The 15066-nt window shown below is 43.1% G+C and overlaps 3 protein-coding genes across 4 annotated transcripts; all 3 read right to left on the bottom strand.

Annotated features, from left to right (window-relative positions):
- Window positions 1-677: 677 nt before the first annotated feature.
- Window positions 678-1808, bottom strand: LOC120948802 (rutC family protein UK114). The gene is made up of 3 exons (XM_040365515.2): window positions 1574-1808; window positions 1277-1506; window positions 678-982 (listed from the first exon to the last, which is right to left on the bottom strand). Exons 1-3 carry the CDS (start codon window positions 1639-1641, stop codon window positions 864-866), a joined length of 417 nt encoding a protein of 138 aa, XP_040221449.1. The 5' UTR covers window positions 1642-1808; the 3' UTR covers window positions 678-863.
- Window positions 1809-3516: 1708 nt separating this feature from the next.
- On the bottom strand, window positions 3517-6779 carry LOC120948800 (uncharacterized). Its single transcript, XM_040365512.2, has 2 exons — window positions 5118-6779; window positions 3517-5050 (listed from the first exon to the last, which is right to left on the bottom strand). Exons 1-2 carry the CDS (start codon window positions 6601-6603, stop codon window positions 3813-3815), a joined length of 2724 nt encoding a protein of 907 aa, XP_040221446.2. The 5' UTR covers window positions 6604-6779; the 3' UTR covers window positions 3517-3812.
- Window positions 6780-8197: 1418 nt separating this feature from the next.
- LOC120948801 (spermine synthase) lies at window positions 8198-14783 on the bottom strand. 2 transcript variants are annotated; one of them, XM_040365513.2, is made up of 5 exons: window positions 14258-14783; window positions 12555-12666; window positions 10228-10350; window positions 9624-10060; window positions 8198-9550 (listed from the first exon to the last, which is right to left on the bottom strand). In XM_040365513.2, exons 1-5 carry the CDS (start codon window positions 14540-14542, stop codon window positions 9380-9382), a joined length of 1128 nt encoding a protein of 375 aa, XP_040221447.2. In that variant the 5' UTR covers window positions 14543-14783; the 3' UTR covers window positions 8198-9379. The 2 variants fall into 2 exon arrangements, with proteins under 2 accessions (XP_040221447.2, XP_040221448.2); XM_040365514.2 differs by lacking the exon at window positions 12555-12666 and adding an exon at window positions 11081-11189 and having other exon boundaries at window positions 14258-14779.
- Window positions 14784-15066: the final 283 nt, after the last annotated feature.

Raw genomic sequence — 15066 nt, 5'->3', positions numbered from 1 at the left:
TCATGACTTGTCTGAAGCTATGCTTCTTCTTCTGGCATTGACACAACAACCGTTTGCCGGTCAAGGTCTGCCTGTACCCACTAGTGAAGGTGGACTTGGTTTTCAGTGACTTTCTGTTACCATAGCAGGATACTCAGTCCTACATATGGGGGCACGGTCTATTCGGGGCTGGAAGTTCTGAAGATCATTTTTGTAAAATTATCTGGAATCGTATATGTAGTCGCTGTGTCGTTTGTATAAAATGTTGTGAAACAGTATGGGGGGGGGGGCGCTTCACCATCTCGTAAATTATGAGACGCACAGATAATATAATTAATCATCAGCTCAGGTTATCAACACCCATGTGCCAACTTTTGAACTATCAGATTAAAGCATTAGTCACTCTTTAATAATTGAAAAATTAATTGCAATCTGCAACAAAACCTAATTAAATATTGCATAATATCTGTTATAAGTCTATATGAGCTTTTTATGTGTGAAGATTGAATAGTGTGGTAGGAAAGTTAGAGATGTTTCACACAAAAATTTTAGGTTATCCACACATAATTGTGAAATAACTTTAAAAAAAAAGAAATTCAAAAGTTCTAAAAGGTGGATAAAATGAACAAAAATCACTTTCAGTTTTAAATTTCTCCCCTATACATGCAAAAAGAAAAAATAAAGGAACATCCCTGGTACTTATTTGTTTTACCATTTATTACAGTTCCATAAATCGGAATGAGATTAGCCCAACTGTTGCCAACCACAGGCAATGCAATCGTCGTAACCGCACGCCCATTAGTTGACCGGATCTTCATTTAACCCTCGCTCGCTAAATGCCACCATCATCATTGCGCTTGCTGCTGTTACATTTTCGACTCTAGTCATTCGGAAATGTGCACCACAGAACCGGTCAACGCAATGGCTTCGATCTCCACCGCAGCACCGAGGGGCAACTTGACACCCCCGTAACAGGTTCGCGCTGGGAAGCTGCTGTTGAACACTGGAAAACAGGAAGGTGAAAAAAGCATGAGAACCGACCGCATCTCGATGGGTTATGGGGGGGAGGGGAGCATTTATGATTTGGCTTTTCGATTAGCATCCGCAACATTATCACCATCATCGTCATCGTCGTCATGGCTCTTCTGTGCGGCACTGTTAAGCTGTGTGAAAAGGTTCCGGTATCGAAGAGTAGAGCAGGGAAGTAAACACAAAACAACAACCCCACGCTTATCGCCATTGAACCTTCTCCTCCAAGCTACCCACACCCTTCACCCTCCGCCCGACACCCTCTTACCTTTCTTGTACTCTTCGTTCACGGTGGCGTAATCGTTCATATCGCCCAGCAGGACGGTCGTTTTGACAACCTTATCAATGCCGGAGCCCGCCTCGGACAGTAGGTTGGTGAGATGTTCCAGCGCTTTCGCCGTTTGGGCGGCCGCACCACCCGGCACCAGCTTCAGCGTATCCAGCTCCATACCGAGCACACCGGAACAGTACACCGTGCGGTCAGCCACGATGGCTTGGCTGTAACAAGCAGAAAAATAAATTATGTTTCACCGCAAACGAGTTGAGAACATTCCAACACACTTACTTGTACGGTGCCAGCGCTTTCGGGCACTTTTTGGTGGAGATCACTTTGCGTACGATCGACGACATCATCGAAATGTGAAAATTACTGCGGGGATTGCTTCGGCGAACTGTTTACGGCAACTGCACAAGAGCGACTGAGGGCCGCCGGTAGACAATCTTCTCACAACAGCTTGAGAATTTCAGAGATACGGGACAGAAATCGCAGCTGTTAATCAGTTGTTGATGTTGTCATGTGCGCAGGCAAGCCGCCGAAGAGTAGCGCGGCTTTATTTGTACAGGGGTCTTGCACGCGGTCGCTAACGCAACGTTGTGAAACGATTACATTTAAATAATCTAACAAGTATTATTCTAAGTTAGATAAGAATCTAAATGAGAATAATGCTTTAGAATCATATATTAAAAAAAGTCTAATGGAAATATATTGAATAAAGGATTGATTAAACATTAATTAAATGTGTTCTCTCGTCTGGTGTGCGCTGAAATCCCCTGCAAAACTGGTCTAGATCATTTGAAAAAGAATAGAAGAGAGGTAGTTGGAGGGGGGGGGTGAACCGCTGGAGCTCTTGAGCGGACGTGTTTGACACCAGCTTAGCTGATTGCATAAATTAAGGGGGCCAAAAGATCAAGTCGATCGAGTTCAACACCCCTTATCTAAACAAACATACATTTTGAATGGATCTTAATGTAATAATATTCATTTTCTTATTAATTTAGCTTTATGCTTGTATGAAAAAAACTCTTTATTTATTTATTTTATTATTTAAAATTGTCTGAAAAAGTGGCTTAACAAAATGTGAGCTTAATGCTAGGTAACGAGAGGAAATAAGGTTGACGGGTACGGATTACATGACCTGGAGTGAGGAAAAATCACGAAGACGTGAACGGACACGGGACACTAGGATATTGAAGTCAAATAAATGATAAAAGTTGTTGAAAGCCGATAGAGCTCGGAAAAAAGGATCGTTCGAACCGTAGCGTGTCTGGCGGGATGGGATGGCTAAGGGAGGTCTGTCACGAAGGCGACGAGAGGGCGCATAGAGAGGAATGGCGGATAAGAGGGATGGGACGTCAAGTTCATTTTACAGGAGAGCTGATATGAAACTTGCACGGATGTGGGAATGTCTATCTTCGATGGAGAGTAACCCAAGAAGGCGCCTTAGGGCCTCTTAGGGGCTTTTGCTACCACCAAAGATCTGCTCCAGGGGGAAGGGCTTGCTTGTCTCCTATTCAACCTAGCGCTAGAGAGGGCCATCCGCGACTCGAGGATAGAGACTTCGGGAACCATCTTCTATAAGTCAACCCAGATCCTGGCATACGCTGATGATGACTGGCTGATCATTGGTTTGCGGCTCTCCTATGTAGTAGAAGATTACCAAGGGATCGAGCAGGCGGTAGAGAACCTCGGATTGTAGATAAACGAGACAAAGACCAAACTGAGGGTGGCAACATCAGTGCCCCAACAATAAATAATCAGAATGAACCTGTCGTGATGGACGAAGCTGGGACTATATAGTACCGGGACTCACATACGCCTCTGAGACATGAAAACTGTCCAAATCTGACGAAACCCTCTTAGTCGCGTTCGAGAGGAAGATGCTCAGAAGGATACTTGGCCCCGTATATGTGGAAGGACAATGGAGAAGCCGTTATAACGACGAGCTATACGAGATGTACGACGACCTCACTGTCGTGCAGCGTATCAAGGCCGCTAGGCTCCGGTGGGCTGGCCATGTTGTACACAACGGACAACTCAGTCAGTTTTTTAAGTCTTTTTAGGCCGTACACAAGAACAGACAAGGCGTGATATGCCCAAACTGAGGTGGCCGAAAGGCCGAAATAACGAATTGGCAGACGAAGGCGCGAGATGGTTTCGGACACTCCCGAGGCAGGCCAAGACCGCAAGGCAGTTTTAGCGCCGGATAAGTAAGTAAGTAAGTAAAACCATTAAGAGTAAGCTAACGGAATTTATTTTAATTAAAATGTTTAAAAAGTGTTGTAATAAACTTTCTTCCCAAAACACCTGAATAATGTTTCAAGACATTGTAGACAAATGTCGTACATCTTTGGATCCGTTTATCACCCGAAAGCTCACTCACTCCTTCCCATTACTCGATTTGTCACTAAGCTTAAAGCTTTGATTTACTTTGTTTGTCTTTGGTTGTAGTAGTATTTGTACTGGAAACTATGAAATAGGAAAAATACTGCTCAAATTGACTATCACCTTGAATCACATCGTTTCGCTACTTTATGAACCCGTACAAGCTGCTACTCATATCGTTCCCCATTTGACTAGCCAGCTTTCCCGCTTGATTCTTGATCGTCACGCTTGCCCCGTTTGCAATTAAAAATTCAACCAACTCCAATTGCCCAAACTCAAACGCGTAATGTAAAGCCGTATTACCCCGCTCACTGTCCTGCGCATCCACCTTAATGCCACGCTCGAGCAGCGCCGACACAATCCCCAGCACCAACTCACACCCACAACAGTGTCTTATCCATTTGAATCTATACGCGAACATGGTCAGAGCGTTGTGGCCCCAGGCATCCGTAGCGTTTACATCGATCGGTTTTCCGAGCAGCCTTTCGATCACAGACAATTGTTCCTTCACATCGTCCTCGATGTTGCCTACCAGTCCGAGCAGTGGTGTCGACTGGTTCCAGTGTTTGTAGTCGTAATCGATATCATAATCGTACTCCATAAACCACTGCACGCACGACTGCATCTTTCGGTGACACACACGGGCGAACAGTTCCGTCATCTGATCCTTCGAGTGCTCGTACAAACTGTCAAACAGCAGACGCCGAATGTCGGGATGTTTTTGCAGAAACTCTTCGCCAGTCCAGGCAAAGCTGTGCCGGCTTTGATCACCGACCAGCCAGGGCAGGTATATGTGGGCACACTTGAGAAACCACGGCGCATCGGCCACGCGCTTTATTAGCGCAATTGCTGCACAGTAATGCATGTGCCTTAGACTCCCAGTCACAAGCTCTTCGTTTAACAGATCGATGCGTGCACCGTGCTCGAGCAGGAACGATACCGTACCGCAACACGAGGCCAGCGAGAGCGGTAACTGTCCGTCCGGTGCCGCACCGTTCACATCCATGCCGTGCTCGAGCAGCACCTTCAGCGTATCGCCATGTAGTCCATTTTTGCAGCATATATGCAGCAGATTGTAGCCGGCCGGATTCACGTACGCTAGCTGTGCCGGTACGTTGCGTTCCAAAAACAGCTCGAATATAGATTCGCACCTGTACACCCAATGTATCGGCAGGGCACCTTTGTCATCCAGCGCCATTACATCCATGTTGCGCGCGAGCAGCCGTTCGACGAGCGTTTTGTTTCCCCACGATGCGGCAACGTGAAGGAACGTCCTCCCATTGCTGTCCAAATAGTCGTCCAACTTTTTGCCATCAGTCTCCAGTTTGAGGACAGTTTTCTTAAAACTGTCACAGAGGCTCCGTAAATGGTCATAAAAATCTGTAACATTAAAAGATCGATTAGATCACAGTTTTTGTAACATTTTGTAGATTAAAGAAACAATTACCTGATTCTTTTATGTTCTGCTGTTTCTTATTCGCTTCTATATGTTCCCGTAGTTCCGGCAGTTTTTCCCCCAACACGTCCAAAGCCTTATCATAAGATGGATTAGGGCTGTGGTGCTGTATCACAACAGCTTGGCGCAATTTTTCCATATCCTTCAGGTAAAAAGCTCGATGATGTTTCACCACAAACAGTATCCCTTGCCCGTCCGCATTGTGAAGCAGCTGTCGCAGCAGCTCGTATGCAGGAACGTCTCTATCCGGTTCTTCCACCTCGAACAGATCCTTCACCAGCGCACCATGCCTGCTATAGAGAGCTTCCACGAACGTTAACTGCTTCCATCTTATCAAGAGATGCAGAATGTTCAGCCTGCTGTAGTGATCTTGCCACTCTAGCAGTGTCAAATTTTGCTCAATTTGCTCGAAGCAATACTCTAACGCTATGCCACGTGCAATCAAAACGGCCAGTACGATCGTATCATCGGCCAGCCGCGTGTGCAACTCCATGCCACACTCACCGATATACTTGGCGCACAGTTTTTTCATGGGCGATGATCGTACAAAGTTCCAAAAGTGGAGCGATGGGCAGTCTTTTGATTCGTAGCAAAGGATTCTACTCAATGCCACCGGTTTCGTTTCGCGCAGCTTGGTCGTGCGGTAGTGCAGGAAGAAGTTGACCAAACATTCCACCATGCTGATATGCTGCCGTTGAACCATCAAATGTAACAGGTTGTAATAGTTCGTATCGCAGGCAAAGGGATCGAATCGATCGCTGTACCTGCTGATCAGCAGCTCGATCACATCCTTGCGCATCGAATCCCCAGCAGCCATGAAGGGTGTGCGGGCCAAACCACCGGAAGCAACGGCCAGGGAGGCCCCGTGGCCGACGAGCTTCACTATTATTTCCTTCGTCGAAAGTGTGCAGGCCAGCTGGAGATAGTTCACAGCGCCATCACCCCTCATATCGCTCCGGTCAAGCGATAGCACACCGTTCGGCAACAGTCTTTGGATGAGCCACATAATGGCACACCATTTCGTTCGGTTGCAAACATCAAGCGCAATGAAACGGTGCCCATGGATTGGGTGGCGGAGCAGTACAAACACCTGCAAGCTAAGTGGAATCCCGGCCGGGCAGCTCGCGACAAGCGGTACCGTCTGCTCGCAGTCCTCCTCCGTCCAGGCAATCAGGCACGGTCTGCTTTTCCAGCCCGTCTGCTCCGCCTTCCACAGGAACTGATGTTGGATCGTTTGCCGCACGATCGTCCAATCTGCTTCGTACTGGTTGAGCAGCAAATCCACAATACTTTCCGCCCGGTTCGCTATGGCCGCATGCAGTGCGGACCATCCATCCGGGGTCGGTTGGTAAGGGTTCGTGCCATCGGCTAGCAGTTGCGTACACTCGGCTACCAATCCACTGGCCGCGGCACGGTGCAGCGGGAAACTTTTAAAACAGTCAGGTTTAAATTTAGCACGATGCACTTCATTGGCCATCGCTTTCGGTTACGCGTACAGCCGGATCCGATGGCTGCGTTTACTGTGAAGCACACCCCGGAAGGTGCGGCCGTATTTAAAGCGTGTTTGAATTGCACAAGGGAACGAAAGACTATGAACGAAGCGGTGCAACATTACACCAGATGTAAACACATGTGACTCATTACCGACCGTATGCGGATACAGGCGGTCCCCGAGATACACGGTACCTTTTATACGCGGATTCGGAGATACACGGTTTTCTAAATTTGACAGTTCTTTGAGCAAATTGTACTGTTTTGACACATCAATTGTAAATTGTCAAATAATTTCCGTTTCGATCCAATGTTAAAAACTTTTTAAAAAGGTTTAAAACTGTTACATTTAGTCAGAATCATATCAAATAATTCATAAAATGACTATAACCGCCCCCTACTTGCAAAATTACACGAAAATTTTTGATATTTTAGCTGGAAATCACGAGATTCGACTTACGCGGAAATTCGAGATACGCGGAATTTTGCGGCCGTTTTCGGTCCCCATTAACCGTGTATCTCGGGGACCGCCTGTATTTGATTTATCAAGCAAAATCGTATTGGGGGTGTACACACAATGCGCACTGCCAATGCGCTTCCATCTGTCAAAAAATTAAAAGTAAAATAATTTTTTTTTTTGCTAAATTCTAATTTAAAATTGTATCATGTGTTATTTATTAGGTTAGATTTTTCAAAAATAAGTTAATGGTTGTTTGTTTCTTCTCCAATTGTTTCTATTTATGATAATAATAATAATAATTATTATTATTATTATAAAGGCCGGGCTACATTGATCGTACTCGCAAGCGTAATTTTGATTTTCACTAGCGCATCTGGCGGCGGTTGACCGAAGCATTTTGTCAAACAATTTGGTGCCGCTCCAGAAAATACGTTAATTTTCCATGTTTTTTACTTAAATCGAAGGAGAAAAGTTTTGTAAAACGTAGATACACATGTTTTGCACGCATTGTATCCATTTTTGCAATGAAAAACGATGGAAAAACTACTAAATTTTGAGATCCGGCAGGTCCATTCCCTCGATGACCAAAAAAAGCTTCCACCAGCCGCCGCCAGATGCGCAAGTGAAAATCAAAATTACGCTTGCGAGTACGATCAATGTAGCCCGGCCTTAATGATGTAATACAATAGATAATAGTGGTTTGAATAACCGTAAGCAATAAGAAATTAAACGAGGCGAATGAGACCAATCGCCTCAAAGTCTCTTTAAAAAGAAACAGAAAAATAAGAAATTAAATTTAAATGATTTAAAATAAGATAAGAGTAATAAGATAAAGATTAATAAGAATAAGAGTAAATTAAAGTAACTCAACTATAAATTTAAAATTAAATTAATTCTACCAAGTATTATCATACTTCTAACCAAGAACAACAGCAACTCTGAAAATAGAAATCAAACAAGAGAATGCTTAAAAGTGCGTCAAAAATAATTTGAAATCAAAATAATCAATTTAATAATATAAATACCTTTCACATGGCATGGACAAGCATTTCCGAGCCACTTCGTACTGTTCCGCTCGATTCTTTCCGTTTATGAAAGAAAAGCAATAAATATGAACCACTTTCTTGCATGTTTTTTCACATTTTCACCAGCCACTCACAGGTTTTATTGTGACTTAGATAGAACACATTCGTTTGCATGCTAATCAAAATTCTATTTCATAAATGGCAATTCGTTTGGACAACTTGCTTCTCAAGCATGCACACACACGCACACCGTTCTCTAACCCGTGTGTGTGTGTGCCGTTTCTGTCTTGGTTCACCTACACTTAATTAGTAGCCACCACAGCGAGGAGGGGAGCGAAAAGAGCAACCAGCAACTCTCTTCCGTAAGTACACTAAACAGCAAAGTCAACGTTAAAATTAACTAAAGAACGCACATTCCTAGCAACTAAAGCTATATTCTCCTATCTGCTCAGCGTGATAATTAAGTTCCTGTTGTTTTCCCACGCTTTTTTTTTTTTTGCTTCGTTCCATTCCACGAAGCTTTACTGGGACTAGGAAATTTCTGCTGTGGTAATTTAAGTTAGTTACAGAAACATGAATCAAACATAAATTCCATCATTGTGCATGTCTTTGTTGCGTATCGTACCTAGGGAACGCATACGCAATGTGTGTCTGTTGATGATGTGTGTGTCTGTTGATACCACCAACGCAGGGATGCGTTTCGTACCGTTCAGAAACTGCTCATAACTTAAGATGAAAAAAAAACAAAACGATAATCTAGCTTCATAGTTGCCACCGTTCGAATCAAGAATTGAGATTAATTGTTTACAACTCTACTCCCATCCCATGGCGATTTTATCTATCATACTTGCTATCACTGTCCAAGCGTATGCAGGAAGAAAATGGGAAGATAAAGTTACTACTGTTTCACACATCTAGTGCCACAAAAATTCCTTCTCGATTCCTCCCATCCGTAATTCTCTTTTCCTCTGGACAAACTTTGGTAAAGCTTTGCCTTCCACACTCCATTATTCGCGCGTCGTGTTCTCTAACAAGTATTTCCAATTAAGTAGTTTAAATACGTAGTTCTAGTATTGCTATGTTCTAGTGTCTTCTATTTTGTGCTGCTATCGTGACCTGATGGTGCTGCTGCTGCTGCTGCTACAACTACTAGTGCTACTCGCAGTCGGGCGAGTTAAAAGCATCGCTAGCGGAAGAGACAGGGCTAGCAGCACTGCCGCTATCGATAGTTGCAACGTTAGATCAAATGTGGTGGCGGTGATGCTGGCGAAACAAAGTCAAACGCTCTCGGTGGCGTTAGCGACCTCACGCTGCACTTGATAGAACACCCATTCCTCCATAAACGAGGGCACAAACGCCGAGCTCTTTGTGTACGTCACCTTTGGCGTTAGCTTGGCGAGTTGATCCTCATACATGCGGAGCGATTCCGGGCAGCTGACACCATTGCCCTGTAAGGATGGGAAAGAATGTTAATAAAGTAAGCGTAAAAAAGCCACCACCCTCTGAACAGGCCCCACTCACGTGTGTCATAAACTTTCCGTCCGGCTTCAGCACCTGGAAGGACGATTCCAGGATCGTGCGTATGAAATCCCATATCTCACCAGTAGGAGTGTCCGAGATCGGGATGTCCGTCAGATCGCCAAACACGTAGTCAAACTTGCGCCCCTCCTTAATGTACTTCCGCAGGTACACCATGCAATCGCCGACGATGATCTCATAGTTGTCGTCCGTACGCTTCTCCAGCACGTCACCGCAGATGGTGTTCATGTACTTGTTGCACGCCTGCATGACGATTTCGTCGATCTCAAGCATTACGACCATCTTGGGCCCTTCCTTCAGCAGCTCGTACAGCAGGGCCCCGTCGCCACCGCCCAGAATGCAAATTTCCTTCCCGGCGTAATCTTCCTTACCACGGCACATCAGCGTCTCCGTGTAGATAAGATCCGCCTCGGCAATATCTGACGGAGATAACAATCGTGACGTACAACAATGATCAAAACCTTGACATTCACTCTAATGCAATCGGTCTGGTTTGCGGTTTGCGATTTCGGCTGCTCTCATCATTGAAAAGTATCTATTTCTTATCTACGAAAACATGGTAAAAGGGGCCCCGTTTCATACATACTTTGCAATTCATCCAGCACCAGCATGTTTCCGAGGCTTCGCGAGTGTACGATCTGAATCTTCTGGAATTCGGACCGCTTGTCGAACAGCACGCGGTCGATATCGTACTCGATGACACGCTCGTCTGTAAAATAAAATCAGTCTCCAGGTTAGAATGTTACACGAAACAGATACATTTTGCGAATGGCAGTTTATTGCACTGCATATTTCAATGGGAATGAACGGCATATTGAAGCACCATTTTTTGGAAAAATAGTAAAAGCGTGATTTACTTTCCTTGGAGAACATTTAATGAGAACAAGGATATGAAAAACGAGGAAAAGCGTATAAACAAAATAATTACACTTTGTTTGTGTTTCATTTCGACGAAACAATTTTTACTATTATTTAGATGAAAGCTTTTGATACTACGGAGTAGATAAACATTCCAGTAAAGTATTTATCTTCATTTATTTGAATAGAACGACATAGAAAGACAATATTCCTACTGAATAATAAATTATAACAAAGTAATGTTAATAAAACAATGTGAAATGTACAATATAAAGTAAGAAACCAGAGTAACATATTTACAAAGTTGAAGCAATAGGTAAATATAATGAAACAATCGTTTTTCACTGTTTTAGGAAAATGTGCAAAGAAATTACATCTTTACAGAAAAAGGCACGTAATAACAAATACAAGACAAAGCTCATTATCCAAAAACACAATAACATGAAGTACAGGCTTTGTTGGTGGACATCGTTTAGAAAAAAAGCATAAAAACACACACAGATTACAAACAAACACGGAAAATAGTTATGGAAGCTTATCATGTTAAGAGTTGCCATCACTACGATGATCGCATGTCTTACCTGCGGTCGGGAAATAACGGGTTAAGGGACCCCGTTGGAGCGGTGGTAGCGATTGGCCATGGTTGAATTTTAGTTTTTGCACCAAATTGTTCTCGAGCTCTCGTATTTGCTTCGATGGAGAATTTTTGGTGTGGGAGTGGTGGTTGTGAAGATGGTGATGAGATGGTTTCGGGTGGTGAGATTTGGTGATGCGAAATGGTGATTATTAACGTCCGGAGAATGGATAAAAATGTCCAGTTTCAGTATCGAAAAACGAAAGGGCGGAAATGAAAAGAAACGAGAAGGAAAGGAACAAAAATCGATTAAAACAGTTTGTATTAAACGGCACACAAATTCATTTAGTTGTATTAGATAGGCGGCAGAAAATGTTCACTCCGGCAGAACGTATCTCTGTGTTCACAAGGACTGGGGAAATACAAGCGAAAGATTAAAGCACCACGGGAAAAAAGATTTCGCACAATTTTGGTTTTAGAAGGAAATGTTTTATCCGAAACGAGGTACCAATTGGGACGATAAAGCGAAGATGTATAAAGCATCCAATACAGTTTTGACAAACATTTGCTCTTAGCTTTTCTTCTCGTCCTATAACGCCAAACGAAAACGTTTAATTTAAATTGGCATGTTATCAAGGAAGAAACACCTCGGGAACAGTAATGATCCCTGTAATCAAAGATTTTAGAAATCCATACATTTTTGGAGAAAACCATAATCAAACAGATCGATCCAATAGTAATAGCTTAAAACTTGTAAAACTGATTGCAATAATTGTAACACAAGAAATACATTCAAATTAAAACTTTGTAACCGGCAAATGACATGTTGCACTAATGGTCGATATTATCTTTCCCTACAATGTTATACGTGTACAAATAAAACGTTAATGATTGCTCCAAACGGGGTTCCGAGGATGGAAAGTATGAATGTTGTAATGTGAAACTTGTAGTTTGCCTAATTCTAGCTAGAGTTCATAAAAATGTAATAAATTCAATAGAAAGCATTCGATTGAAACAAGTAAAAACAAATGTTTATAAAACTAACAGAATTTATTAATAAGAAGAGAGAAAATTCAACGAGTTGAAGGTTTAAGTGGAAATACACACAAACACACCAACGGAACATATAGTATTAAAGTTCCACTTGGAATAGGGACTGTGAGTAAAACAAACTGGCAAAAACGGGAAACAGATCAACAAACAAACAGAAACCAAACATATCAAAACTCATGTAAACCCATAATCAAACGTAAACGAAAAGGAAACTATACAAAACACATGGCAAACGGTGGGTGGTGGCAGAGTAGTGGTATAGAAGAGAAACGTTTGCTGCAAATAGCTAAAAAGTAGCTAAGTAACGAGAGAAGTGGTGGTGGAGCAAATAGAAGGATAGTGGAAACTAAACAAACAGGATTGTGCAGTGTTCAGTGAATGAGTTAATGAGTAGTAAAAATCGAGTGTAAATGCAAGCTATGGCTGACCTGAGCTAGTTAGGTAAACGTCAACGCTACTGCCCCGTTTTATCGGTGGAAGGTGCTTGGAGCGTTTTGCCTCCAGCCTGATGCGCAAACCGTTTTCTAGCATTTTCATGTTCTACGGAAAGACACACAAAACGACTGTATACGAGCAAAAACCAAAACCGTGGGTGCGTATGGTTGTGCAGGAAAATAGTGAGCCAAATAGTGTATATTTAGACTAAATAGGGGACGCAACATGTGTGTTACAATGATACGAAAGAGGTGTTTAATAAAAATAAACCTGCTAACTGGAGCTACCGAACGAAAACCAATTGCATCTATTTGCCCAAAGGCGAATAATTCCGCGGATCAATGTTTCAGGTAAGTTAGTTTCTTTAAAATATTAGTAGATATGATTTTGTTTTAGCTGCTGTTTATTGGCTACCTATAAACCCTTGATCAAAATGATCAAAAATGTGTCGTTTTGCACAAAGCAACAAGTTGTTGGCATCGTTCCCATCAAATGTAGAATTAATGTTAGTGTGCCAAAAAGATGCGTAAATAGTGATTTGGCATTTAGCGTGTAGCGAGTAACGCTGTACGATCTATTATCACCTGCAAAAGAGTTTCATTTATTGGAAGTTTAAGCTAGAATGCAACGGAAAGATAAAAAATGCAGTTTTAAAATCAAAATTTGAGTTTCTTTTTTATATTAAAGTTTAAATTAAGCAAATATCGAAGAAACCTTCTGAACAAATTTGTGAAGCTAAGTAAACCCTTATAGTAGCGCTCCTGATGCTCTGTAAGCGAACTGAATATTATTGAAACCCTAATTTATGTTAGAAAATATTTCCAGATAAAAACTTCTCTTCAAAAATGATCTTCTTAGTATTTACTGCTTCAACAAGAATATACAATATTCAACAAGAAAAAATAATACAGCCAAATCATCGGAACCTCAATGAATAATTTAATCACAACAAAAATGGCAATTGCTTGCGATAAACGTATTTGGATAATTTACATACAGATAATAGCATTGCAAAAAGTCCAAGTAAAACAAAAAAAAACATTTTTTAACGCATTTTTAATCAATTGTTTACGAATATGATATGGTCCACCTATAGTTACGGCACTCACTGTACGGGCACCGAGCACATGTCAGTGGTGCTGTCAAAACAAACGGCGCGGTTTTGCTCTGCTTAACCCACACACACGCACACACACGCAAAAACACAGCCGGCTTTTCATCTTGAGCCTCGTGAAATGACCTTGCCTCTGTGGTTGTGTGCTAAACAAACGTGACTGTGCGTGTGCGTCAAGCACCCCACATCCTTTGCTTGTATCGATTTTTCCACCACGCCGGGGAGAACATTGCTCAATGCGGAAAATTTTGCCTATGAAACTTCACTGCTTTTGCACCACAAAAAAAGGGAGCATGTGCTATGGCTTGGCACATGGTTCGCTGCCAGCCATACACACACGCATACACACAAACGCATCCGCAGTCTGCAGTAATAAATATAGATGAACGAATAGAACCAAAAAAAAAATAGACACTAAACCCCCGGGCAAGGAGCTGCATAACACTTGGTGACCCTTTTTTGCACGCAAAATCTTTTCCCTCCCTTTTTTGGCAGAACGAGACATAGGAGCGAGACACCCAGGTTGCGAAAAACCAGGACCCCTTGCACAGTTCATCCACCCAAATCCACCCAAACGCATACTTCAAAGGATATCTTCGCCTCATCGCCATCCTTCCGGTAGTACTCGACGTTGATCGTTATCAGGCCCTGCTCGAAGAAGCGAATGGTCACGATGGTTCCGGTGCCGGTTTCGCTCAGAATGCACAGATACCCATCGGTCGTCAGCATGTCGTAGGAAATCTTCAGCCCGGCCAGATACTTCTCCAGCCCCTCCTTGCACACCCGCACGATGTCCTTGCGCGACACCTCGTCGATGATACGGGCGGGGTCGAGTGAAAAATCGAGCAAAATCGAATTGGCCGACATGGTGTTACGCGCGCGGTGTTGGTTCTGTTCGCTTGCACTGCACTTGAGACTTTTCACACGTTTGGGTACGTTCACGACGCGGTCCAGATGCTGCTAGCCAACAATTAACTTCAGTAAATGTACGGCACACTACACGCGTCGCCTATTGGCAAAGAGACAAACGCAACCGAACCGCACTAGACTCGCGCTCTGAAAATGATGTGCCGTCTTCTTCACCGGGGGAAGCAAACTGTTCTTCTTCGCGGTCGAGTTTGACAGTAAGGTAAGGTAGTGCAAGGTGTATGGATAATAGGAGGTGAAGTGCTTCAGAGCAAATTGACATTTCACGACTTGACATAACAATACTGGGGGCTCCGGTATTAAAATCGGGGAGGGCTGTAGGGGGGTATAGAAAATTGTATGCGATTTGACATAACAATACTCAATGATGGCGCCCGGAAAACGCGCTAACAATTCACCTCCTTAATAAAGACACCTTGAGGTAGTGTTAGTGCAATGCAAGGTGTGTTTATTAAGGAGGTGAA

Source organism: Anopheles coluzzii, chromosome 2 (assembly GCF_943734685.1).
Source record: "Anopheles coluzzii chromosome 2, AcolN3, whole genome shotgun sequence".
Classification (NCBI taxonomy): Eukaryota; Metazoa; Arthropoda; class Insecta; order Diptera; family Culicidae; genus Anopheles; species Anopheles coluzzii.
The sequence above is the reverse complement of the archived record's forward strand: the minus strand, read 5'-3'. Positions and strand labels throughout refer to the sequence as shown.

What these genes read in the sequence shown, in the direction of transcription:
- LOC120948802 (XM_040365515.2), bottom strand. Translation starts at nt 1,641, where the DNA reads ATGATGTCGTCGATCGTACGCAAAGTGATCTCCACCAAAAAGTGCCCG. An exon ending in AAAGCGCTGGCACCGTACAA is followed by an intron (nt 1,507 to 1,573) that starts GTAAGTGTGTTG and finishes TGCTTGTTACAG; the next exon opens with CCAAGCCATCGTGGCTGACC. An exon ending in GAACGAAGAGTACAAGAAAG is followed by an intron (nt 983 to 1,276) that starts GTAAGAGGGTGT and finishes CCTGTTTTCCAG; the next exon opens with TGTTCAACAGCAGCTTCCCA.
- LOC120948800 (XM_040365512.2), bottom strand. Translation starts at nt 6,603, where the DNA reads ATGGCCAATGAAGTGCATCGTGCTAAATTTAAACCTGACTGTTTTAAA. An exon ending in GCAGAACATAAAAGAATCAG is followed by an intron (nt 5,051 to 5,117) that starts GTAATTGTTTCT and finishes TTAATGTTACAG; the next exon opens with ATTTTTATGACCATTTACGG.
- LOC120948801 (XM_040365513.2), bottom strand. Translation starts at nt 14,542, where the DNA reads ATGTCGGCCAATTCGATTTTGCTCGATTTTTCACTCGACCCCGCCCGT. An exon ending in CGTTTACCTAACTAGCTCAG is followed by an intron (nt 10,351 to 12,554) that starts GTCAGCCATAGC and finishes TTTATTTTACAG; the next exon opens with ACGAGCGTGTCATCGAGTAC. An exon ending in ACGGAAAGTTTATGACACAC is followed by an intron (nt 9,551 to 9,623) that starts GTGAGTGGGGCC and finishes CCATCCTTACAG; the next exon opens with GGCAATGGTGTCAGCTGCCC.